Source organism: Phocoena sinus, chromosome 13, assembly GCF_008692025.1.
Source record: "Phocoena sinus isolate mPhoSin1 chromosome 13, mPhoSin1.pri, whole genome shotgun sequence".
Lineage (NCBI taxonomy): Eukaryota > Metazoa > Chordata > Mammalia > Artiodactyla > Phocoenidae > Phocoena > Phocoena sinus.
In genome coordinates, this window is record NC_045775.1 from 6,960,179 (window position 1) to 6,985,405 (window position 25,227).

Sequence of the window (25,227 nt, forward strand, 5' to 3'; positions counted from 1 at the left end):
TCTATGAGATGCAGGTTTTTCTTTTTTAGCCAGTTAATATGGTAGTTTACACTGAGTTACAAATGTTAAACCAACCTTAGATTCCTAGGATAAACCCCACTTAGTCATGATCTATTATCCTTTTAAAGTACTGTTGAATTTAATTTGCTGAAATTTTGTTAAGAAATTTTGCATCCATGTTCATAAGGAATGTTGTTCTGTAGCTTTCTTTTCTTGTGATTTCTTTATCCAGTTTTGGTATCAGAGTAATGCTATAATCACAGAGTTGAGTTATGAGTTATGAAGCATCCCCTTCTCTTCTTGTTTGTTTTCCAGAAGCATTTGTGTTGGGTTCTTCCTCTTATATAGGAGGTGCTCAATGCATGCTATTACTGTTGCAGTAATCCCCCTCTTCCCTTTCAGGCAGTAGGTGGATAAGCTTTTCCTGTGGTTGAATAGTTTTTAGATGTGAGCACACTCAGAGAAGTAACACTTCTTTATTAGGCTTAAATGTAACTCATAAGGTTGAAATGCATGCAAAACCTTATTTTTTTTCAGTTTGTGGGTGCTGAAAACTTTTTATACCTTTGAGCAATCTGTCTCAATATTTTTAAGTGTATGGAACTTGTTAGCAGATAGTGAAGTGAAGCCCATTTGGGTCTGGATTGGGAAAGTTTTCTTTGTGGGAAGGTTTTCAACTATAAATTCAGTTTGTTTAATATCTATAGGGTTATTCAGGTTATCTATCTCTTTTTGAGAAAGCTTTGCTCTTCAAAGGACACTTATGAAAATGAAAATTTAAACCACTGGCTGGGGGAAAATATTTGCAAAAAAAAAGTTTGCAAAAACAAGCCCTGACAAAGGGCTTGTATCTGTATAAATAATTCTTACAATTCAATAATAAGAAAGCAAACAACCCAATTAAAAATGGGCAGAAGATTTGAGCCGACACTTCACCAAAGAAAATACACAGAGAACAAATAAGCCCTTGAAAGGTGCTCAACATCATTAGTTATTAGGAAAAAGTAAGTTAAAACCAGAAGGAGATACCACTACACACCCAGTGGAATGGCTTAAATTTTAGAAGACTGCCCACAGTAAGTGTTGGCAAGGATTGGGAGCAACTGGTGCTCCAGACTGCTGACGGGAATGTAAAATGGTACAACCATTTTAGAAAACAGGTTGGTAGTTTCTGAAAAGTGAAAAATATATCTACTATATGATCCAGCCATTCCACTACTAGGTGTCTACCCAGGAAAAATAAAAGCATTTTCCACACAAAGACTTGTACACAGATATTCTTAGCAACTTTATTTGAGATCACAAAAAAAGGTAAACAATCCAAATGGCCATCAACAGGTGAATGGATGTGGTGTATATCCATACAAGGGAATACTTAGCTATGAAAAGAGACGAACTATTGAAACAAGTGACAACACTCTGCTCAGGGGTGGGACGGGGGGAGTATATAAGAAGCATGTCTTTCTATAACTTAAAACATTGCTTTCCAAAGATCTGAACTGGAAAATTATTTGAATATGAATTTTATGGAATCAGCACCATGATTTGAAGTGCTATGGTACTTCAGTTGAGTAAAGAGTTGAATTTGCTAACAAGCCCTCCAGGTGATTCTCATACACCTGGAGGGCTAAGCTCATGGCCATGCAAAGATAGCACGCATGTGCTGAAATTGAGTTAAATTTCGTATTAGAGAACCACTGGCCTCAGGGCCGTCCACAGGCAGGGGCACTCAGCTCCACTCAGCTCCAACAGCCACCTTCCGTATCCTCGCTGGGAGCTACTTCTGGGTCCTTTCCACCCTCAGGGCACCTTAGTAGGCTGGGCAGCCATTCCTTCTGTGCTGCCATCACCCCACCCGTGTTGGCACAGGGCACCCTGTAGGTGGTCTCCACAAGCCTTCTCTGCCTAAATACTTGCCTCAGCTATTTCTAAGCTGCAAAGGAACGTGATTATGAAATAAGGCAGAAGCAGGCAGAGTGCCATAATGGATGTACAAATAGAGCCCAAAAGGAGCATTGACGGGGAAGAGACCTACACCCCTGGAAGGCTCGGGCGTGGAGGAACTGGATTCCTGGGCAGGCTGCCCCTGCCAGAAGCAGGAATCAAATCTTTTCAAATTGATTCCCCTTTCAGGGGAACTAATAAATTATCTTGCCACTAGAGTGACTTGTGATACTTGTTCATTTGGATGGAATCTCTTTTATGAATAAATCTCATTTAGTTTTGTTTTTTTTTTAGTTAAATTGCTTACCACTGCAGTGAAACATAATTTTACAATTTAGGGGACCACCCTAAAGGGAAGTAGAACCAAGTAGGATTTCACATGGTCTCAGATCCAGTAACCATTGTAATAGTGTGAAATCAGATACTTCTAGGGGGTGAAAATAGAATACAGCAGATACTTCTGGGAAAAAAGTCTTCAAATTGTGTTATGTCTCTCAGTGATCAGTCTAAGCTCATGGCCATGCAAAGATAGCATGCATGTGCTGAAATTGAGTTAAATTTCGTATTTTTAGTTGTCTTAGATCATCAAAACATCGCGGAAAGCACAGCTGTGAAACACACTCATTAAGCACCTATCTACTTACTGAACATTTTACACATTTTCTCACTTGATGTATTTAGATAAATCTATCCATCTACAGCTACAGCAATTAAAGGTTTCATCACAGTAGATTAAAGCAAAAACTTTAAACGTGTTAAAATTTTTCTTTAAAAATTTAAATCCGGTGAAAATACAATGAGTGTCTTTTCCCACGAGAATACAGAACATTGTCCCAAACAGTTCATTAGTCTACAGGAATAGCTCATACATGTTGAACGTAGTTCTGTTGGTTTGGGGTTTTTTGTGTTTTAATCCTTAAAAAAATGCAGGTTTCTTTAGGCAGCGTGAGATTCTGTGTTAGACTTAAAAGGAATGGGAGTGTCTCCTACCTGCCAGGTTTGGCTTCTCTTGCATGGGATCAATCAACATTGTTATGGGAACATAATGATTGTTCGCAGGGTGAGGAGCCTTATCTCACCTGAAGGGTAGCATTTCCCTCTGGCCGGGAAGCAGCAGACCTGTCATTGCCACTCAGAAGTGGCACCTCTATAGCCCAAAGGAAGGAGGCCAAACACTGACCTGCAGAGTGTCTATAGTCCTTTGTTATCTCTTTGAGATTTCCCCCCCTCCATTGGCACAAAGCCACCTAGGGGGGTAAAAAAAAAGAAGTACTAATTCCACCGTATGTTGACACAGAAAGCTATACTGCTTAGAAGGAAAGAAGAAGCATTACTTCCGAGTCTCAAGGAAAACCTTGAATAGAATTTCCAAAGTATGGTGGCTATAAAATTCTGTTGAGTTATTAAATATTGCAGATAGCTAAAAGTGTTTAAAAGTGTGTATTTTTATCTTGAGTATTTAGCCGGTGACTTTTTAAAATTTAAAATGCCTTTGCATTCTTGAAAGCCGAGTAAATTCACACAGTATTGTCTCACAAAACGTTTTCAAGAAGCCCTTAGTGTATGTTCCCTTGTGAAGTATTTAAGCATAAAGTGATGGTAGTGCCGGACTTACCTGATAATACACTGTGACTTGAGAAGAACTTACAAAAGAGTCCTTTATTGACTATAAATTAAGAACCTGCTATTTCAGCTGACTTGGCATTTTGCCCTCTGCAACAATGAGTTCCTTCTGGAAAATTATCAAATATCAAATATCCATAAAACATGTAAGGTACATGCTTTATGGATATTTGAGTTGAACAGGGTGACTCACACAGATATTCCCAAAGGAAATTTTAAGTTAGAATACCACTTAAATGTAATTATCTTTTGTCACCACTGTTGTCCACGTTAATTCAGATTAAGTGATTTTGTTAAACATCACCTAAAATGAAAAAAATGGTCTCTGAATTTTAAAACTCCCAAAGTTAAAGTAGCAAAAATGTGTTCTTTACCATGTTAGAGGATAAGGAAATGTTATAAAACATGTTTACTGACTTTCACCTTTCTCATCTTGGAAATTCACACCAGAAATAAAAGTCTCCCTGGGAAGGTCTCTGCTTGGGGTCCCTGGCACCCTAAGCAGTCAGCCTGCTGGGACCCTCAGGCAGGGGCCAGCACCTTGCCACGCCCATCTAGCCACAATGTCTTTCTCAAAGTGCAGCCCAGGGATGTGCGTCTGATCAAGACGGGGCTCCCCTGCCTGCCCCCTTCTCACCCCTGCCTGCCCCCTTCTCACCCCTGCCTGCCCCCTTCTCACCCCTGCCTGCCCCCTTCTCACCCCTGCCTGCCCCCTTCTCACCCCTGCCCGAGGATCAGAGTGTGTGGATTGGCCTCAGAGTCTGCATTTTATCCCCTGGCACCCCACCGCCCATCCCCAGGCGCAGAGGATTGGGACTACCCCCCACCACCTGCCTCCACCTCCCCAACCCCAGCCTACTTCAGTCCCCCCTCTGTCTGAAAAGACATCAAAGGGAGCTCCGTTCTTTCAGTTCCTCTGCACCCACAGCGCCTCCTGTTTTTGGCATTTAGTATAGCCTGATTCAGCGTGTGTCCTGTTGTCCGAACTATGCAGGAAATTGAAGACTGGGGGCCATTTCTCATGGCTCCATATAGAGCCCTACATCCAGTATTTGTTTAATAAATGTCTGATGAAAGTAATGATGATTAAAAAAAGGAAAATTACAAAAAGCTTCCTACTTTCTTATCAGTTACCACAGTGCAATGATCACTACTTAATGAATGAACTTAGTTGTCTGCCTTCCAAATGTTGGTTTGGAATCAAACTGAAGTACTTTTAAGACAGAAGGGGGAAGGAAATGGACATAACTTTTGCCCACGGTCTACCTGTGGCCTCATCCACTAACTATATAGTACTCAGAATGTGCCAGGCACCGTCCTAAGCACTTGACCCAAATCGCCTCTTTTAATCCTTGCGTCATCACGGATGATGTTGTGCTGTATTATTTTACAAATAAGGACATTGAGACATTCTGATCCCAGGTAGCCTAGCTCCAGAATCCGTGGGCTTTACCAACTTACAGAGCTATGTCTGGAAGACCTCAGCCCCTGGTGATGTCAGTTTGGAATCTAAGGAACCGCAATGCTACTCCAAAGAAGAAAACATTAGCATATGTGAGGAGAGTGTATCCTCACCAAACCCCTCCTCCAAGCCTCCTCCCCAAGCCTGTTTGTCCTTTGTGCTCTGGTCTCAATCCCAGCTCCATTGGCTAACCACCCAAGCTATATGTCGCCAGCCCTCGCTACCTGTCACCGCCAACGTCTCATCCGTCACTCAGCCCTGGTAGTTCCACCACCGAGTTTCTCTCTGGCTAGTGTCCAATCTTCCGTCGACACAGTTACCGCCCACCTCAGGCCCTCATCTCCTCCCCCGTGGTAGGTTGCAAAACCTCTCACCTTTCCAAACATTTCTCATTCCTCTGCCAGTTATTTTCCAAAACTAGATCTAATAGCACTTTGAGGCTCAAAACCCTTTGATGGCTCCCTGCTGCCTGCAACCCGATGGGGTGGCCTGGGGTCCATTACAATGTGGCTCCCACACGACTTTCCCTGTCTCACGCCCTGCGCCTTCTCCCTCCATCTCGGGCAAGGGGCTTCTGAACACTCGCGCTCGGCACCTTTCTCGTGCTGTATTCTCTGTCAGGAGTGTCCTCCCTTGTCTCAGGAGAACCTTTATTCCTCCTTGATGACCCTGCTCAAATGCCATCTCCTCCACTTTCCCCACCTCAGCTCCCAGGCAGAATCCATCCTTCCCAATGCATAGAGCACACGTCTCATTAGGGCATTTACAACATTCGTGCTAACATGCCTTTGTCTCCAGATGGAGCAATTTGATTGCCAGACAGTGAGTTGAGTATGTACCTATACACCTGGGGCTGGGTGGGAGATTTTGAGGTTAAGACACCTGAGACCTTATATGAAAAATAGAGTTCACAAAGGTAAAATGATATATGTAACATGTCATAGAAGAAGCATATTTAGGAGATTTTACACATCTAATTGGTGATAATGAGGTTTATACAATTAATTTCCACTTACCACCATAGCTCATCAGAAACTTTGCAGGATTTCTCTTCTACACATTTTCAGTGAGACGCCTGTACATCAGTTTTGCTTTACTAAGGATCATATGTATACTAAAAAGCACGTTTTGTGCTTTGCCTGGTCCTCCATCTACTTGTTAGAGCCTCTGATTTCTTTTCTCAGAGCTGCTGTCCTCATCTGCTGATCCCCACAATGACCCCAGGGTAGAGTCCCATGGAGTTTTGTGATGCTTTGAGGCACTTTTATTAAAAGGATTGAAGGATACCTATGTAAGTAATGCTCAACTGTCTCCCAACTCCCAAGTAATACAGCCATAGTGATGCCCACGATAATTTCAGACCAAACACACACCAGTCCCTTTCCCCTCATGGAAAGCAATCCTGATTTCTACTTCTTCTTTCTCTTTTTTTTTTTTTTTTTTTTTGCGGTACGCGGGCCTCTCACTGTTGTGGCCTCTCCCGTTGCGGAGCACAGGCTCTGGACGCGCAGGCTCAGTGGCCATGGCTCATGGGCCCAGCCGCTCCACGGCATGTGGGATCTTCCCGGACCGGGGCACGAACCCGTGTCCCCTGCATTGGCAGGTGGACTCTCAACCACTGCGCCACCAGGGAAGCCCTCTACTTCTTCTCTCTTGATGCTTGTCTCAAAGTTCTCCTGATTTTTCCCTTCTCCTTTTTTCACTCTCTAAATCTTCCTTTCTCTAATTACCACCAATAGATGTAATTCAAAATTCCAGATACTGGAATTGATAGTCTCATGGTGTAGAAAAGATACACAAAAGTGAGTGTATCTACACATAAAAACCGAGTTCATGAAATGTCAACTTTGGGCAAGTGACAATCCCTTTCCCTGTTTCCTACCTATGAGATTAATATCTCTTGTACTAAAATTTGATGAGATGCTACAGCTTTAAATGGATATAATTTTATAACTGAAGATGTTTTACCACTAGACACCTTTTCTTTGAAGAGTAAAATACGCAAATGTGAGCCAGCAAGCAGAGCCAGGGCCTCCCAGCCCCCCTGCCTGTGGCATTTCCTTGAACTGGCAGGAAGCATCATGGCTCCACCTCACTCTGCGTTAGTCACAGGCAAGAGAGGTTTCCTGTTGCAACTGTTGAGCCTTCACCGGAATGACTGCTCTACAGTGAAGCCATAAGAAAAGAATGTGAGATATCTGGGTTCTAGTTGCCAGAAGGAGGGTGACACCCAACTTGACATGGCTCCTTCTGCCTCCATTCAGAAACAGAGGGAGAGTCTGGATGGAAGGCCAGGTATTGGACGAGACTCACCTGAGACCACAGTCATCCTGGCCCAACAGGTGGCCAAGGTGGGGCAGGGGCAGAGTCTCCAAGAGCAAGCACGTTTGCAGCAATGCCACTGAAGACATTTGAAAAGAGAGTGTGTGGCGAACGCAACGTGGAGAGTCAGTGCTTGGGAATCAACTTAGAGAACGATCAAACGCCATCTCCCAAGCCAGATGTTGTCACAAGGAGCCCCGGCCGTGGCCCTGCCACATTTAAAGTGTCCAGGCTGCTTTATGACGGGGCCACAGGCGAAACCCCAGAATATCAGGCGGAAATACTCACATATTAGCAGCACCACCACCTAGAGGGAAAGTGTGGGATTTGGAAATGAGATGCCTGGGTTCATGTCCCGAATTTACTGGCTATGAGACTTTGAAAATGTTTGATCTCTCTGGACCTCGTTTCTCCATCTACAAGATGGGCGTAACCCTCTCTACCTCATAGGGTTGCTTTAATGATCAGGTGACTCAGGTACGTGATTGCTTTGAGCACCAGCTACCTCCAGGAGGTTGCTGTCATTACCATCCTGAATAACAACAATCGTTGATCCTCTGTAATGTGCTTATCCCCATGCTAGATGATGAGGGATTTTTAAAAAATATGATATATAGTTTCCGTTCCTTAAGCAGCTTATAATACAGTCAGGAAAATGGGGAGATGGAACATTTAATGTTTATTGAGTTCTAATAGGTCTGGCATTGTTTGAAACACTTTTCATGAAACAAAACAAACCTATCAGCCCTTGGTGACAGGGATCTCTCATATTCCCCAGTTGAGGAAATTGAGGCTCAGAGGTTCCAGAATGTCCTAAATCACAGAGCTGGGAGGCAAGGGTGGAGATTCCACACCCTCCCTTCCACACCCCATTTGTCCGGAGTGGATGACTTTCATCTCACAAGAGGCACTGGCAAACGGGGTGAGACACAATGGCTCTGGTGAACTGGCTGGTACAGATTCTTGGATGTCAGGCATGGAGGCTGTGCCCTCATCTTGCTACTACTTCAGCTCTCCCTTCAATATGGGCTGTTTCAGGGTGAGGTCCCTGCCTGTGACAAGCCCTGCACATGGCTGGTCAGGCTACAGTTAGGTTGCATGGCCAACAAACAAGTGCTTGGACGGATGGGACAGGGTTCCTGCCCTGCTGGTCTCTAAAGAAGATGGAGGCAAACCATTCAGGGCCTTTGAGCCAGGCATTGCGTGAGATTCTTTAACTGCATTATCCTTTGTAACTCTGCAAAACTTGATACTGCTTTCCTCATTTTACAGTTGAGAAAACTGGGGACTGGCAGTGAAGTAGACTGCTTAAAGTAAAAACAGGAGGTAGATCTGAGGTTTGAATCCAGATCTTATGCACTTAAAGTCATCCCCTCAAACTCATGCAAAACTGAATTAACTAAAAGGCACAGATGCTCGTGATGAGTGGTTATTCAGGGGTAGCTGAGGAGCTGGGGGAGGAATTTGTATGGGATGGGAAGGGTTCCTGGAGGAGATGGCGCTGGAGGTCGGCCTTGAAAGAAGATGCATGACAGGGGTGGTGAGGTGGAGAGAAGGAACAGCACAGGAAACCAGGGGCCTGAAATTGCAGGATGTATTCAGGGAACTCTGTGATGGGGTCCAGGGCATTGGGGGCTTTTAACTGGGACATAAATTTGGAACTGTAGGTTGGGGCCAAATTGGGAAGGAACTTGAATGCCAGGCTTAGGAGCTTGGACTGCAGTCTGTAAACTGTGGGTAGCCAAGATCAGAACTATTCTTAGCAACCATTCTTAGAGTTGGGGGACACTGGAGCTGGAAGGGACCAGATGACCTGTCCAACCTCATCCTTTTCCGGAAGCCCAAAGAGAAGTGACTCTACTGAGGTCACCAGCAGGTCAGTAGAACTTGGACTAGAACACAGGTCTGTGACTCTCCCAATCCACCTCCCGGTCCGCCTCTTCCACAAGTCTGTTAAAACCAGGTGGTCTCCTACGGGAGAGGGGCCCAAAATTCATTTCCTATTCTGAAGCCCACGACTTGGGAAGTTACCTCAAAGATCCTCCTTTTCTTAAAAAAAAAAAGGACCCAGGGACTTCCTTGGTGGCACAGTGGTTAAGAATTCACCTGTCAATGCAGGGGACACGGGTTCAATCCCTGGTCCGGGAAGATCCCACGTGCCGCGGAGCAACCAAGCCCATACGCCACAACTACTGAACCCGTGCACTAAAGCTCGAGAGCCACAACTACTGAGCCTGTGTGCCACAACTACTGAAGCCCGCGCACCTAGAGCCCGTGCTCTGCAACAAGCCACCACAATGAGAAGCCCGCCCACCGCGACGAAGAGTAGTCCCCGCTCGCCACAACTAGAGAAAGTCTGCATGCAGCAACGAAGACCCAACGCAGTCAAAAATAAATAAAATTTAAAAAAGAATTGTTAATTAAAAAAAATACTGATTGCTTACTCATAGTGTCTAGTTATCATACATCCATACGAAGAAATAATATGCCGCCATTTTTAAGGTGCAGTAGATGTATAGGTGCTGACGTGGAAGATGTGTAAGACCCTACAGTAAGTGAAAGCAAGCTGAGGAAGGCTGGGCACAGTATGCATCCCACTGTATAAGAAAATAAACATATGTATGTTTGTGGATGCATGTGAAATATCTGGAAAGTTATACGAAAACTGGTAACGGTGGTTATCTCTGGGGAGAGGGACGGGGGGAAGAGGGAGCAACTCTGTGCTCTAAACCCTCTGTGTTGCTTACATTTCCTTCTTTTTTTACTATAAGCATGTATTATTTTTATAATTTTAAGAATAGTAAAAAAATTTTTAAGGTATTGCCAACAGCTCATAGATATGGATTTAACTTCTATTTTAGAGAGCTCTTGGAGACAAACTAAATAAGCCAATACTCAGATTTACAAAATAGACCCAATTTTTTTATTAGTACATCTAAGTTCTAATAACCTCGGGCCTTTACTGTTCTTGTTTTTGGATTTATGGTTTGATATTTATTCATTAATCCCATATTTATTTTGTGCCTATCGCGTACCAGGCAGTGGGACTGAAGCACGAGGTCGTGTGTCTTCTGCAATAGGAAAGTAATTTAAGCCAATCCCCGATGTGGTCCAGATGGGAGGAGGCTGAGGGCCAGAAGAGATGCCTGCAGAGGAAGGTACCCATCCAGTGAACACTTCCTGGACAGCTTCTATGTGAATACCAGGAGGCTGGGGACCATAAAATGAAAGCGGTACAATCCCTGCCCTCTCTTGAAAAGCTCCCACTTATGGTGGAGACAGAAACAAACAGAAGATCGAGTATTACAAACAGAATGTGGTAAGTGTGGTGATGGGGTGATGCACAAGTACCGTGGGTGCACGTGGGCCACTTAACCCAGCCTAGAAGGCCGGGGAGGACAGCTGGAGGAAGGGGAGGGGGTCCGAGCCCAGCCTGGACGCTTGAGTGGAGTTTGCCAAGCAGGAAGAGGGGGAGCAGGGGCTGGGGGGCAGGGCGTGTTCTTAGCAGAGCAGAGCAGGGCCAGGAGCAGAATTGCAAAAGGGCGGGCGGAGCTGTTCAGTCACACTCGTGCTAAGGTGTCTGGACTTTATCCAGAGTGTAAAAGGTGACACGATCTAAAATTTGTGCTTGATAAAGGTCACTCTGGCCACATCTGGAGACAGATTAGAGGAAGAAGAGGGAAGGATGAGGTAAAGAAACATTGTTTCCCAACTTGAGTCACGTCTGCGGCACAGCTCTGCTGATTTGCACCATATCTGGGGACCACGTGTACTATTATTTACTTAATTATTTTTAAGTTAGCCCACTTTAAAAATATAATTTATTTAAACAAGATAGTGAAGAATAAAAAAGAACAGCCTCCCTGGCTCCAGCGTGGTACCCAGGGCTAGAGGACAGAAACTGGAAATGGCAGAAGGGCATGACGGCGTCTGTGGTTGCCTGTTCAGGTCCCAAGAGGCCTAGAGAACAGGGAGCAGGAAGTTGTTGGGAGTGGATGAGGGATCAGCTGGTACTGAATGAAGGCCCTAATGGCCTCCATGTTGCTAAATGCCCATCTTTCTTAACCTCCTGGCAGCATGTGACCTGGCTGACCACCTTTCCTCCTTGCTTCCTTTTCCTCCAGTGTTGGTCCCATTCTTTCCTGTCTCTCCGCCACTGAGGTTCGTCCCATCTCCAGGCTCTCAATACCATCTCTCTGCTGATGATTCCCAGATGTCATTTCAAACTTGACTTCTCCCAGGACTCCAGGCTCATATGAAACCATCTGCTGATACATCTACTTGGATCTCTAATAAAAACCTTGAAATTAACATGACCAAAATGAAACCCCGACCTCCTCCAGACCTTCTCTGCCTGCAGTGTTCCCCATCTCAATGATGGCCAAGCATTCTTTTCAGTTTTCAGCCGAAAACCTTGTAGTCTTTGACTCTCTGTTTTTCCTCTCACACCCTATATCCGATTTTCAGGAAATTCTGTTGGTTTTACCTCCAGAATAGATCCAGAATTTGACCACTTCTCACCACTCCACCCTACCACCCTAAGCCAAGCGACTAGTATCTTTGGCTTGGTCTCCCTGCTCCCACATTTGTCCCCTACCACCCAACAGCCAGCTTATTTACTTTCAAACAGGAGTGAGGTCATGTCACTGCCCTATTCCAAACCTTCCAATGCTTCCTCATCTCACTCAGTAGATGCCAAAGACTGTACAAGGGCACCCAAGCCCCACAAGGAGTGTTCCCTGTCCCCGTTACCTCCCTGAATGCATCTCCCTTGTCCTTCTGTCCTCCAGCCCTTCTGGGCTCCTGCGGTTCACCGAACGCACCGGGCGTCCCCACCGTCCCCAAGGCTGAGCCTCTGCCTTTATTTTGTCTGTTACCGCAAGAAGGATGCTGGAAGAAGGCAGGAAATTTCGTCCCATCTTTTCACTGCAGTATCCCCAGCAACTAGAACAGTGCCTGGCATAGAATTGTTGAATGAAGGGCAGACCCTGGAAAAGGGAGCTTCGGCTCAGGAAGGACAACTGCGGCCAGGAATAAGTAGGGGTGGAAATGAATGGAAGTTGGCTGGTGAGAGGAGTGAGACGGCTTTAGGGGTGCCGGGAGGGGCGGCAGTCGGGGAGGAGAGTGGGGGGTGGCGGGTGAAGTCGGGATGTGGTTCCCAGAGGGCTAAGACGTAGGCAGAGATGGAAATTCGAGACTGGTGGGGTCGTCCAGAGAGAGGTGGGGCCCAGGAGAGGGGAGGGCAGGCACTTGGGACGGAGGCGGCTCCCGCGAGGCTGGGGCGACCACGCCACGGGCACCCACGCTGGCCGCACCGGGGTCGGGGGAAACAACGGGTTAGGAGACTGTGGTAGTCTTCCAGTGACTGTCACATAGTGGACAATCTGAAGTGGATGAACAGGGGGTTCTAAAGCCAGAGAGTGTCGGTGGGCAAGACGAGCAGGGAGACATCTGAGCTTCCTCGGGTAAAAGCCAGAGCCTCGTAAGTAAGTGCACGCGGAATGAGAGGTGAGCGGGGGCACGAGAAGGGCGGGGCGCTCCACAGAACCCAGGCGGGAAGGTGCCCGACGCAGCCGAACGGCGGACCGCGGGCACCGGTGAGGAGCACAGCCGCCGGGTGGGGAAGCTCCATCACTGGAGCAGCGGGTGGCTTGGGTGGGCGGGCGGGCGAGGAAGGAAGAGCGCCCAGCGCCCGGGAAGGCGGAGCCAGGGCACGGCCCGTCCCGCGGGTGGGCTGCCGAGGGCCGTGACCGTGGGGCAGAGCTGGGACGCAGCACCTAGCCGCCCTGCCGTGGGAGCGCGGAAGACCGCCGAGGAGCGCACTGGGAGCCTCGCGGCTTTGCCAGTCCGGACAGGTGGGAGGCGCGAGCGCCGGGCGCGCCACACGGACGCGGCCACGCGGAGCGGCCCCCCGCCCGCGCCGCTCGGCCCTGTCGCCTCCCTTCGGCCCCGCCCCGGCGCCCCGGCGCGCCGGCCAATCAGGCAGCGCCGCCAGGCTCCCGGCCCCGAGGCCCAGCCCTGTGCTTGAGCGCCGCCAGCCAATGGGAGGCTGAGTCCGGGCGCCCTGTGCTCGCTCCCCGCGCGGAGCCGGCTCAAAGCGAGAAAAGCGAACCCAGCCCGTCGGGGCCGACGCTCCGGACCCGCCGCAGCCGCCGCCGCCGCCGCCGCCGCCGCCTCCGCCTCCTCCTCCTCCCCCCGGATCGGGTGTACTGTCCCAACCCGAAAGTCCAGTTCTGCGGCCCGGCAGCGGCGAGCGAGCACGATGACACAGGAATACGACAAGTGAGTGAGGGCGCCGGCGGGCGAGTCCGGCCGTGCGGCCGGGCTCCTGTTGCCCGGCCGGCCGGCCGGCCGCACCTGCCGCGAGGCAGGGCGGGCGGACGGGCGAGGCGAGGGCCGGGGCTGGTGCAATGTCTGGCGGGCGGGCGGGCGGGCGGGGGGCGCCGGTGCGAGGCCGGGCGAGGAGGCGGGGGTGCCAGGCTGGGAGGGCGGGCGGCTCGCGTCTCGCCGTCCGCCTTCTTCTCCGCCGCGGCCTCTGCCTGTCCGCACCCCCGGCCGCCTTTGTTCCCCCGAAGACCCCTGAGGGGACCCCTGCCTTGGGGGCCTTGACTCCTGAGAGGAACCGCCACTCCCGGCCTCAGCGTCCTGGTCTGGGGGACCACCCCACGGGCGCGCCCCGCTGCTGCTCTCCGGTGGCCCGGGTGCGCGGCGGGAGCTTCGGGGCGCCCCGCTCGCGGGCTGGGGCTCTGCCCGCCGGCGGCCCCGTGTCCCCACCGGGGCGTTTTCGCTCAGGGGGGACAGTGGAGCTCTTTGGGACGCGCTCCGCGGCTGGAAAGGGAGAGCTTCTCAGGTAATCTCTGTCGCTCAGCCGTATCATTCGGCCAGGCTGCTAGAACTTCCAAAAGGAGAAATTGAGGGGAAAGTGGAAGTGCTCCGGTGTCCTGGCATTTTCTTTTCCCTGGCTGAGAAAATTGTTGCAGGAGTTTTTTTTCCCACTTGCCTCACTGATGGTAATTACAGATTATTGCAACTAGCAATGCTCAGAAATATCAAGAAGATGGAACTTTGAAATCAGGATGGTAGACTAGAGAGCACTGTGCTTACTAACGTGTTTTTCTGGCGATCGTGATTAAAGAAATATTTTCACAAATGTAAGGCGATAATGTAACTGGGTGAGGGACAGTTCTGTATTTTCTTTGCAGCCTTTCTGTAAATATAAAATTGCTCCAAAAAAGAGAAGAAATAGAAACCCCCCCAAAAAAACCCCAAGTAAATCGCACCAGACCAGTCAGTGTATTTGAGATCAGTAAATCCAGGGCAGAGGGGTAACTCTCCCAGCTTTATAATTATTTGCTGAGGATCGCTTTGTTTAAGGGTGCTCTTCTTGTGGATGAGAGGTTTAGATATTATTATGTATGGATAACTTAAATTTCAATTAATCTTGTGGTGTAGAATATGCAGATAAATTATTGCTTGAACTGTATTTCAGAAGTCTTCCAGAGATCATTGATGAAGGGTGTAGGACTCGGGGAGAGGGCAGTGATGAGGCTTTAGGGACTAACAACAGCCTGACTGTCATGAGGAAGTAGACTGAAAAAGGCAGCTGGTTTCGTGTTTATTTCTTGACTTATAGTTTAGATAAGGCATATTTCCAGAGCTCCAATTTTGGCCTTAGGCATAGTTTGGAAATCTAAGACACCTTCAGGGTGATCACAAACAAAACCATTGGCAAAAAAATATTTATTTTCTGTTGCTTGCGCAGATTTGGGATGGGGGTGGGAGAAGAAGGGAAGCTGAAAAACTAGCATTATGGGAATTGAATGAGCCAAGTGCTGTCATAATCTTCTGGAAGTAGGTATTACACTATTAATAATAGCGCAGGACACCAAATCACCCCCAAAGTACCACTGGTTCAGTGGCTGTTGTTCTGTCCTACTGATGGCGCAGGGAATGCCCCTTTGTATATTACATTTTTTTTTTTAAATTTGAGATTTGTGGGAAGTCTTCATTTTTAAACCAACCATGTGCTTTGAACAACCCATCGTGTTTATTTTGTGTTAGAATAGTATACCACCTCAAAACTTTTCTTACCAAATGTGAGCTCCTAGGACTTTAGGAGTAAAAACATTGGCTTTGAAATAAGACAGTTTTGACTGAGGATAATGAAGTTGTAGGATTTTTTTTCCCCCTTTTTTTCAAAGATGTTCTCCTTTTTCTGAATCTGTATCTGTTTTTAAAGGGCCTGGGTGACTGCCAAACCCTAACCTTGTTGATTACTTGAGAAGATAATCAATCTTTCTACATTCACTTTTAGAGTAGGTAGGTCACCTTTAGGCAATTTACATATTTCATTTGTGTGTTGCAATGAGAACTGATCCTTTAATTTGCTTTGTTAGGATGGTGATAATTCAGAGTAGTTCTGAATATTTAAAAAGCTTTTCTTAAAAAAAAAACTGCTTGATTTTGCTGGAGGTAGTGTTCCACTTTTTCTCTTTATTGACTTACTAAACAGAACCACTGAACAGTTACTGAGCCTGTTTACATTTCAAGTTTTTGGAATCAGTCATGTTTGCTTTAATCTTTTAAGTTAAATCTTCTATAAGACTCTACTAAGTTCTCCGTTGATTTTTCTGGATTTTTCCCACCGAACTACAGCGTTAAAGTGGAACAGTTCTTGCCCAGTATGAAAAACCAGTAAAGATTTTTAAAAACTGATTTCCCCACTTATTTCCTTAAAAACCTCTTTTTGTTCAGTGGCTGCATTTATTGTTGTAGATTCTTAAGTGTTTATCTCTAGATAAACAGTTAACTCCCATGCCAGAGAATTGTGCCTCCTTATTGATTTACAGTCCCCTTTGGCCACATTCCATGCTCAGTCTGCTGGTAATCAGTAGAATATTCTAACTCTCTCATATACCCCCGAGGATTAAACCAAGTCGCCCTTTTTCTTTCCGTCTTCTCCTCCTCTCCCCTTTGTTTGTAGTTTTTAAGGCATGGCATCACCGGGAGAAAGAGGGAGATATCGTATACCAGCATGGTGATTGAACCATATATACTCTGTGTACGAGGGTACAGTCCTGAATGTATATGTCTGAAGAGAGTGAATGTTCTGTTTTGCCTTACTTTGTCCTTGTGTTTGTTTTTGTAAAGTGTTTGCATAGCCTGGCATTTTCTTGGAGTGGGTTTTTGACTTTTTTGGGGTTTTTTTGTGCCAGGTAGCGTGTCCTGGGTTCCATGTGCAGGTTAACTGCAGGTTCCCTGGGCTGCCTAAATACCTTATAGCTTACTGGTGACCCGTTGGGCTGCATTTAAGCGGGTTGTCTTCTGATCTTGTCTTAATTTAACTTTACTAGGGTCATTGATGAAACAATGGACTGTCTTATTGGAACATCAAGGAATTGGTTGTTTGCCTTTTAAAAAATTAGTTTATGATGACCTGCAGTAGAAAAAGATGTGAGAGAGAGATATATATATATTTTTTCTTCTTAAATAAATTTCTCCTAAGCAAACGGCCAGTGTTGGTTCTTCAGAATGAAGCACTTTATCCACAGCGTCGTTCCTACACTAGTGAGGATGAAGCCTGGAAATCTTTCCTGGAAAACCCTCTCACTGCAGCGACCAAAGCGATGATGAGCATCAATGGAGATGAGGACAGCGCAGCTGCGCTGGGCTTGCTCTATGACTACTACAAGGTGGGTTCGCCTGCTCTTTAGAAACCCTAACGACAGCCCAAGGCACACTTGATTCAACAGCATATAAAACAGTAATTTGCTGGTAGAATGTAATGCAGGTTGCTTCTGTAGTGACTATAAATAGTTTAATGAGTACTTTGACTTACTGTGGTTCAAAGCTGAAAATCTACAATCGTAGAATCAACGGGTCATTTTTAAAATGTGTAAAGTAGCCAGCTGTTCTGGCTCTATCTGAAAGATGAAGCTCCCATGAAAGAAGACATTACCTGTGCCTTAATGAGATTGATCATTTTTCCAAAGGTAGTTCTTAGTGCCATCAAGAGTGGACATTGGTTCATTTACCTGTGCTGCTCTAACCTTTATTCCTATGTAGTCAGAGTGGTTTCCTTTTCCCTAAATGATATTACAGAGCATTTGATTTGGTTTGATTTGATTTGATTGTGGGATTCATGAAAAAAACAAAACCTGTATTTTCTAGCCTTGGACTTTCTAGTTCTAAGGTCAGGATATATTTTGTTGCCTGTTCCTAGAGATTTGGATTAGTCTTAATTAAACACAGCCTGTTCTCCGCCTGGAGTTTTACATGGTGTTCATATCTGGACACCCCTGATCTGTACCATCATCATTATCCTAATAATACTAGCTACCACTTACTGATTACCTGTATTGTGCTAGCCATGTTACCAGAATGAATGTGATTTCTGATCCCTCCAGAAACCCTGGAAAATATGTGCTATTATCCCTGTTTTGCAGATGATAAAAATAAGATTCTCAGGTCACACAACTAGTATGTGTTGCAGCCAGGGTTTCAGGTTGTGCCCAAGCCCCCGCCTCAGTGTGCCTTGCTGCCCTGTGGGGCACAGGCTCTGCCTGCTGGGTTCACTTTGGCGTTCTTCTCTCTGACCCATAGCCCGTATATATATAAACTGTAAGATACAGCCCAGGAATGGCTATATATTACAGCTTATTTTTACCATCTCTTTGTTTTTGAAACATTCAAACCTATAGAAAACTTAGACTAACAAGATAATTAACTCCCAGATACTCTCACCCAGATTCACCAGTTGCCTGCCCTCTGTTACATTCTGACACTGTATTCTTCTCTGAATACAAGAAATGCAGAGGGTAAAAAGCAAAGAAGATAGTTTGATTATCAAAATGGGGGGGGGGAACGACCTAAACAAAAGATTTAATTGTTTTCTGGTATGAGGCCATGTGTCCAGCTTGTGTTTGAGATCCGAGGTAAGTTTTTTTCCCTTAAATATGAATGGAAACTTGCACAGTAACCAAGGATGCTAGAAGAAACCCTTGCCTGGGACGTGTGCCACAAATAGAACTTATATTATCTGTTCTTCTTATGGCTTGTTTTATTGACTCAGTGTAAAACCATAAGTTTCTAAGTATTAAGTATGAAGTTTGAAGTTACATATTTTTAATTGAAACTTTTGAGAATGGGAGAAACCCACCAAGTTTAGTGCCAGAAAGACCTATGTAATACCACTAATTGCAGTGGTTGTATGTGTGTGTATTTTAAATAAAGGGTCATCCTAAAAGTATTTTACATCTTAGGAGATAAATCCTCATATCTGTCCATTAAGGATGGCAATCTTAGTAGTACTGCATGTCAGCCTTCTTGCAATAGCTGTAGGGTTATTTATTTTCCTTTTTAAATAAACTGACTTACTTGTTTCAATTCTTTGGGTATAACCATCAGTCATTTTTATATAATAACTTTGGTAAAGCTTTAAAAGCGTGTTGTTAATATGTGAAACAATAATTTATTTTGTCTTTAAGGGTAGAATAAGAATGTAGGAATAGAATTTCTACGTTCACATTGAAAACCAGCTTCAGACATCTTAGTGGTTTTGGAGTACATGTTGGGAATAAGTCTCAGCTGGGTTGATGTCTGCAGTACACCCAGTAATGTTTGCCTGCTGTCACCTCCTATGCAAAGAGGAGCAGAATCAAAAAAGGAATAGACCCAACAGAGTTTGATTTGTCCTTTGGGTAACAGACAGTGTGAATCCCAACGTATCTAAAGAAATTTATCATTTGGATCTTGGAGTGAACCGTTAATATGGCTGTTCCTTTTGGTTTTGCGTTTGATCTGAAAGGAAGGGTAGCAGAGAAGAGCAGGGAGAATGTTGAAAGAGCCCAGTTGTGTTTTCAGTAGCTTCTTCTCTATTACATTATGTAGATAAATGGGTAGAACCAGACCAGAGGTATTTCTTTTAACAGATAAAACCCAAACTCAATGACAAAGTAAATGTTGGATATTCTGAATTTATTTGGCAACTAAATAAAAGTTGGTTTTTACATATCAACCCGGTGACCAGATTGTAAACTCCTTGAGGGCAGATACTGTCTTATTCGTCGCGTGTCCTCAGAGCCTGGGGTTCGGTAGGCAGTAGGCATGTGAATGGTCGAGCTTACTGAAAAGTAAGGACTGTATCTCTACTTCATGAGTAAGAACTAAATTGTTGTCATGTGTGTTAATATCTAAGGTTCCACGAGAGAGAAGGTCATCAACAGCAAAGCCAGATGTTGAGCACCCAGAGCCAGATCATAGCAAAAGGTAATGTTTAATACAGAGCATAAAACAGTACACTTGAAAATGCCAGGCTTCTGTGAAAATAAAGCAAAAGTTTGTTTAAATGAACAGGCACTAGTGGAAGAGATGGGTAAGTTGGCCTCTTAATATCTGAATTCAGATTTCATTACTGGTTTGTCTCTCACTAATAATTACGATTCTATTGCTGGGAAGTCACCCGTTTCTTTAGGTGTAGTTGCCTTTTCTAGAAAACAAAAGCAATAACTTTCTCTGCACCCAAAGGGATGTTTTTAGTAACCACGTGAGTGCACTGTTTGCTTATTTGTCTTTTAGGTTCTCTTAAGAAGGATGTGTCTTAAGGCAATGGTGGGGGCCCATTAAAAAAAATAAGTATCAATGATCTTGAATAACTGCCTAACTGAGTAAAATTTAATAAAGTATGTTCAGCTGTATTCCAAACTCCTGTTGAGGTTATTTTTGAAATCTTTTAGGTTAAAACTTTCAGAAATTCAAATTAAGCCTTGACTTTATAGCCATGAAGAAAAAAAGTTAAATGTGCCTTTTAAATTGCCCTGTGTTCTATTAGTAATAAAAGAATAAAACATTTTTGAAGAAAGAACGATCACTCAGAATCCCACTGTGCTCACAGTTTAGTTGTTTGCCGTTTGGGCATGCAGGCGCATTTTATGGGGCTGTGATTATATTCACAGATAGGATTTTCTTCTACTCAGTATATTTCATAAATATTTTCCATATTGCTGTTTTAATCTTCATAATTTGGAAAAGGGCTTATGGCTTTTATTTTTAAATTTTTGTTATAGGCACTTTCAAACATAACAAAAGTAGAGAAATAGTATAAGCCAGTAGCTCCTCAGCTTCAACTGTTATCAACTTACTTCCTCCTTTTTGATCTACTCTTCCCTCTTCTCCAACTTTCTAATTAATTAATTTTTAAATTTTATTTTTGCTAGAATATTTTAAGGCAGACCCTAGCTATCCTTAACATTAAGGCTGTATCTGATTTTTGCTATTACAAAGCCTTAATGAACAGCTTTCTAAATAGCTTTTTCCTTTTTCTCTAAAGAAATTTCTTTAAGACAGTCTTGGGAGTGAACTTATGGTTTAAGGTTTGAATATTTTATTGATCTTGAAATGTGCAAAGTTGCCGAATAGCTTTTTTCCCTTAAAGGTATCAGCCTATATGGTTTGAGGGGGCTTTGAAAATGTATCAATTTTACTCTAAACTAAAAATCATCTTATATTGCCCAGGATATTTATTAAGCCAAAAGTAATTTGTGCAAATATATCTGCTGGTACAATGTAATCATAGGGTGGTGTGGTTTTTTTTGTTTTTTGGTTTTTTTTGGTGAACGGGAAAGCAAGTGAGTCTTAAGTACTGGGAGAAGTGGTGGTTGAGGACCAAGTACCTCACACTTCCTGAGCCCCTGTGTGCCAGGCATCATTATATGCATTTCAGTGTATTCTCGTTTCATCCTCATCACCACCTTGTGAGGATAGGTACCATCATTATCCCCATTTTATAGATGAGCACGTAGTTACTGAAGGATTTTGAATCTACATTGTCTGACTGTAGAGTCTGTACTTTAACCACCAGCCTATACTGCTCCAGTTAATCACGTTTGTAGCTTCAGGCTTCTAGTAAAATATGATCATTTTATAGGATTATTGGAAATAAAATATAGTAGAGGAGCGCTCTGAGTTCTCAGCATTTCAAATGAAATTTTACTCAGTACTTCTGGATTTTACTTGCCCTGTAACTATAAAGCATTTTTTTCCCTTTCTCTGGTAACGGGTTGTTGTGCCATTTCCTATTTATTTTGTTTCTACCAAGTATATTATTATTATTGCGCAGGACCCAATAGCCCAATGCCATTAGGAAGATAAAAATTGTCAAGGAACTGTATCAGCATTGAGTTTGAAAACACAATTTTCTTTTCTTTTCTTAAAGAAATAGCATATCAAACGTGACTGAGCAGCCCCTCATTTCTGCTGGAGAAAACAGAGTGCAAGTGCTGAAAAATGTGCCATTTAACATTGTCCTTCCCCATGGCAACCAGCTGGGCATCGACAAGAGGGGCCATCTGACAGCTCCTGACACCACGGTCACTGTCTCCATAGCAGCGATGCCTACCCACTCCATCAAGACGGAGACCCAGCACCACGGCTTTGCTGTGGGGATCCCCCCAGCAGTGTATCATCCTGAGCCCACAGAGCGTGTAGTGGTTTTCGACCGGAACCTGAATGCTGACCAGTTCAGCTCTGGTGCTCAACCCCCAAATGCTCAAAGGCGTACTCCAGACTCTACCTTCTCAGAGACCTTCAAGGAAGGCGTTCAGGAGGTACAGGAAATGAAAGCATCTTCCTAAGACGCTGTGTGTTTGTATAAGTATTGGGTTCCACCTCTTCCTTGTTACGTAAGCTTGAAACTCAGCCTGAAGTCAGTGGATTGGGAACAAAAGAGTTGTTTTTCTTTTTTTCTTAAAGAGAAAAGGTCCATGGGTATAATTTGTAAACTAAACCTATAAAACCAGAAATTATTATCAAGGGCACATGGCTAATCTTACAAGCAGCTGAGTTAACAATTATGATTTCAGCAAAGTGATTTGCTGGAGAATGAGAAGGAGAGCTGCATACTTAATCTTCCGTGGACAGCAGACATAGACACACAGTCTGTTTTCGGCTTTTGTCCTAGACCAAAACAAGCTCCCCGCAACTGGCCTTAATATAAAATGATTTATCATATACTTGCTTAGAGTTTCTTGCTTGGTACATTGTCGGGGAGGCGGGTAGAGCTTGATGACAAGTGCATTGTGTGACATTTACCAATTAATTCCAAGTACTTCTGAGGGCTCCGTGGTGATGAACATGTCACTCGGGTAAAAGTTAGGGGCTGAGGATGTTTGGAACTGTATTTAATGACTTATGGGGGAAAGGAGCATCCGTCTCCACTTACAGAGTGAGTAGAATAGTAACCTTTCCTGGGAAAGTGCACCGATCCATCCAGCCATGGTGCCGACTTGACACTGTATCTTAACTTGGTGCAGCGATAGAGCTGACTCCTCAAAGTCGTGAGATTTTGGTTGCACATTCCAGAGTTTGGACAGAATTGGGATGTGTGGGAAAGATGGGAAGAGAGAAGAAGGAAGCGCTTTGTGGGAGCACTTATGTAAATTGTCTTAATTTAATCAAGGGATGGATAAATGGATATTTTTTTCTTTTTAATTTTCTTTTAAAATTTTTTGTAGCGTCAACATTTTTGTTTCAGACAAACTTTGGAAGAGTGGTGGGTTGCTGTAAGCCACATGCTCTGATGCTGTACCAGACGTTGGTCTTTAGTGAGCCTGATAACCAGTTACATCGTTGTGGCTTATCACGTTGATATTTCAGGTTTTCTTCCCCTCGGATCTCAGTCTGCGGATGCCTGGCATGAATTCAGAGGACTATGTTTTTGACGGTGTTTCTGGGTAATAGTTGTCTTTTAATTTGATTTTTAACTTTCAGCTTGTACGACTTACTTCCTTTTTGTTAATTTGATCTTGGAAAATCAGAGGTGGCTTTCGCAGCTTTCAACTTTACTTTCTTGCAGTTAGTGTGGTGACGTCTTTGCTGGAGGACATTTGCTTTAGTGCATTCAGTTTTGCACTCTGAACTGTGTTTCATGTTTCCCTAATTCTTGGTGTTGGTGCTTTTTCTTGCCTTCGGTTTCTTTATGTGATGGTAGTAGTAGTGGTAGTAGAATGGAATCTCAGAGAAAAGGTGAAGGGATTAAATTAGATCTGAGGTCCCTTCTGTTTGCAAAAGTGTATAATTCTGTGAGAATTTAGGAATAACATGAGGTGGATAAAGGCTTTTATATTTTTATTAGTCTCACTAATGATAAAATAAATGAAGTCAACTGTTTACTGGGCTGACAACCTCTTTTATATGTCACAAAATTGCATCTCACTCTGGAAATATCAATATTTTCCAAGTTATATATAAAATCTTTAGTTTTTTTAGGAGTGTAATTTCGTTTTATGCATTTTTATGTGTGTTGTATTTTTAAATAAAAGTTTTATTTAAAATCTAGGATTTTATGGGAATTGAGACTGCCTTACAGACCTGCCTCAAGGTACAGGAGTCACAAACTCAAATGCCTTCAGGATCTAGGATAGGGGTCAACAAACTTTTTCCGTAAAGGATCAGATAGTAAATATTTTAGGCTTTGTGGGCCATACAGCCTCTGTCGCAACTGCCCAGCTTTGCCCAGCTCTGTCGCTGAAGCACAGAAGCAGCCGTAATGTGTAAACAAAGGGCGTGGCTACATTCCAATAAAACTTTATGTATAAAAATAGGAGTAATTTGCCAACCCCTGGCCCAACAAGGTTATTAAACAACTTCAGGGGAATATAGACATGGTGCTATAAGATAAAAGAAAATGTAGACAACCGTGGAGTGCCATCTGAGTACATTTAAATTATAAGCAAAAAGAACAAAAAAGTGCTGGCAGGCCAAATCACATTTAGTCAGAGGCCTCCCGGCCTCCTGTCTGCAGCCTTTGCTGGGTAAATACCAGGTTGGTAGCATGTCTTGTGAGAGTTCCTTCCGGAGTGCTTTTCACTCATTCATATCATTAATATCCTTTGCCTCCAGCCTTCTCATTTGTTAGCATCACTTCACAGATTTTCTAGTAGGCATTTAGTAGTCCCACAGCTGAGAGATTCGAGAATTTCTGGGTTGCTTAAGATTATATATACTTTGGAAAAAGCAGCAACTGCTATCTATTTATAGCACGACATGGTCAGTTGGATGTTTCTAGCCATCTGCTGTCTGCATACATCCACACTAAAGCATGTCAAGTTTGAGCTCAGGCATTTAAGAAGCTTCCAAGAGAGTGAATTAGAGATCTGTGAGTTTTTTTGTTTTCTAGGAACAACTTTGAATATACCCTAGAAGCCTCAAAATCGCTCCGACAGAAGCCGGGAGATAGCACCATGACGTACCTGAACAAAGGCCAGTTCTATCCTGTCACCTTGAAAGAAGTGAGCAGCAACGAGGGCATCCACCACCCCATCAGCAAAGTCCGAGTAAGTCCTGCTGTCGGTTCTCGTCTCTGGGAAAGCTGGTCAGAGCTTACTAGTTCCAGGTCCGAGGCAGATCTAAATTAAGATCTGAAATTGGAGTTTTAGTTCACCGCAAAATCGAGAACTAAGTTTTCCAAAAGATACTCACGCCTTCGTGTCTTTACGTCGTGACGCATTCTCTTTCACAGAGTGTGATCATGGTGGTTTTTGCCGAGGACAAAAGCAGGGAAGATCAGTTAAGGCACTGGAAATACTGGCACTCGCGGCAGCACACGGCTAAACAAAGATGCATTGACATAGGTAAGTAGCTCCGGAGCCTGCTTTCATTCCCAGAGGTGCAAGCATCCAGTTTTCTAAATCCAGTTATTTTTGGCAGTGATCAGCTTCCTGCCGAATGCATTTGAATTTTTATGCCAGCTACTGATCTGTTCCAAACATTGTCCTTGGCCTCCTGGAATTGGTGCTCTTAACATTACTTCCTTCATGAGGACATATGCCCCATGTGGTGGCTTTCCATGTCACACTGGGGCCAGGAGCTGTAGCGCCAGC

At 44.5% G+C, this 25,227-nt stretch overlaps 1 protein-coding gene across 4 annotated transcripts in view; it reads left to right on the forward strand.

Moving 5' to 3' along the window:
* The first annotated feature begins 13,436 nt into the window (after positions 1 to 13,436).
* GRHL1 (grainyhead like transcription factor 1) overlaps positions 13,437 to 25,227 on the forward strand; it is a 46,176-nt gene continuing 34,385 nt past the window's right edge. For 2 of the 4 annotated variants that reach the window (XM_032653498.1, XM_032653499.1), the window contains exons 1-6: positions 16,372 to 17,043; positions 19,548 to 19,618; positions 21,564 to 21,954; positions 23,003 to 23,079; positions 24,525 to 24,681; positions 24,867 to 24,978. In XM_032653498.1, coding sequence (XP_032509389.1) covers positions 16,780 to 17,043; positions 19,548 to 19,618; positions 21,564 to 21,954; positions 23,003 to 23,079; positions 24,525 to 24,681; positions 24,867 to 24,978 — 1,072 coding nt within the window. In that variant the 5' untranslated portion in view covers positions 16,372 to 16,779. Of the gene's footprint in view, positions 13,634 to 16,371; positions 17,044 to 19,547; positions 19,619 to 21,563; positions 21,955 to 23,002; positions 23,080 to 24,524; positions 24,682 to 24,866; positions 24,979 to 25,227 lie in introns of those variants that run through there. The other 2 variants (XM_032653501.1, XM_032653500.1) reach the window with 2 other exon arrangements.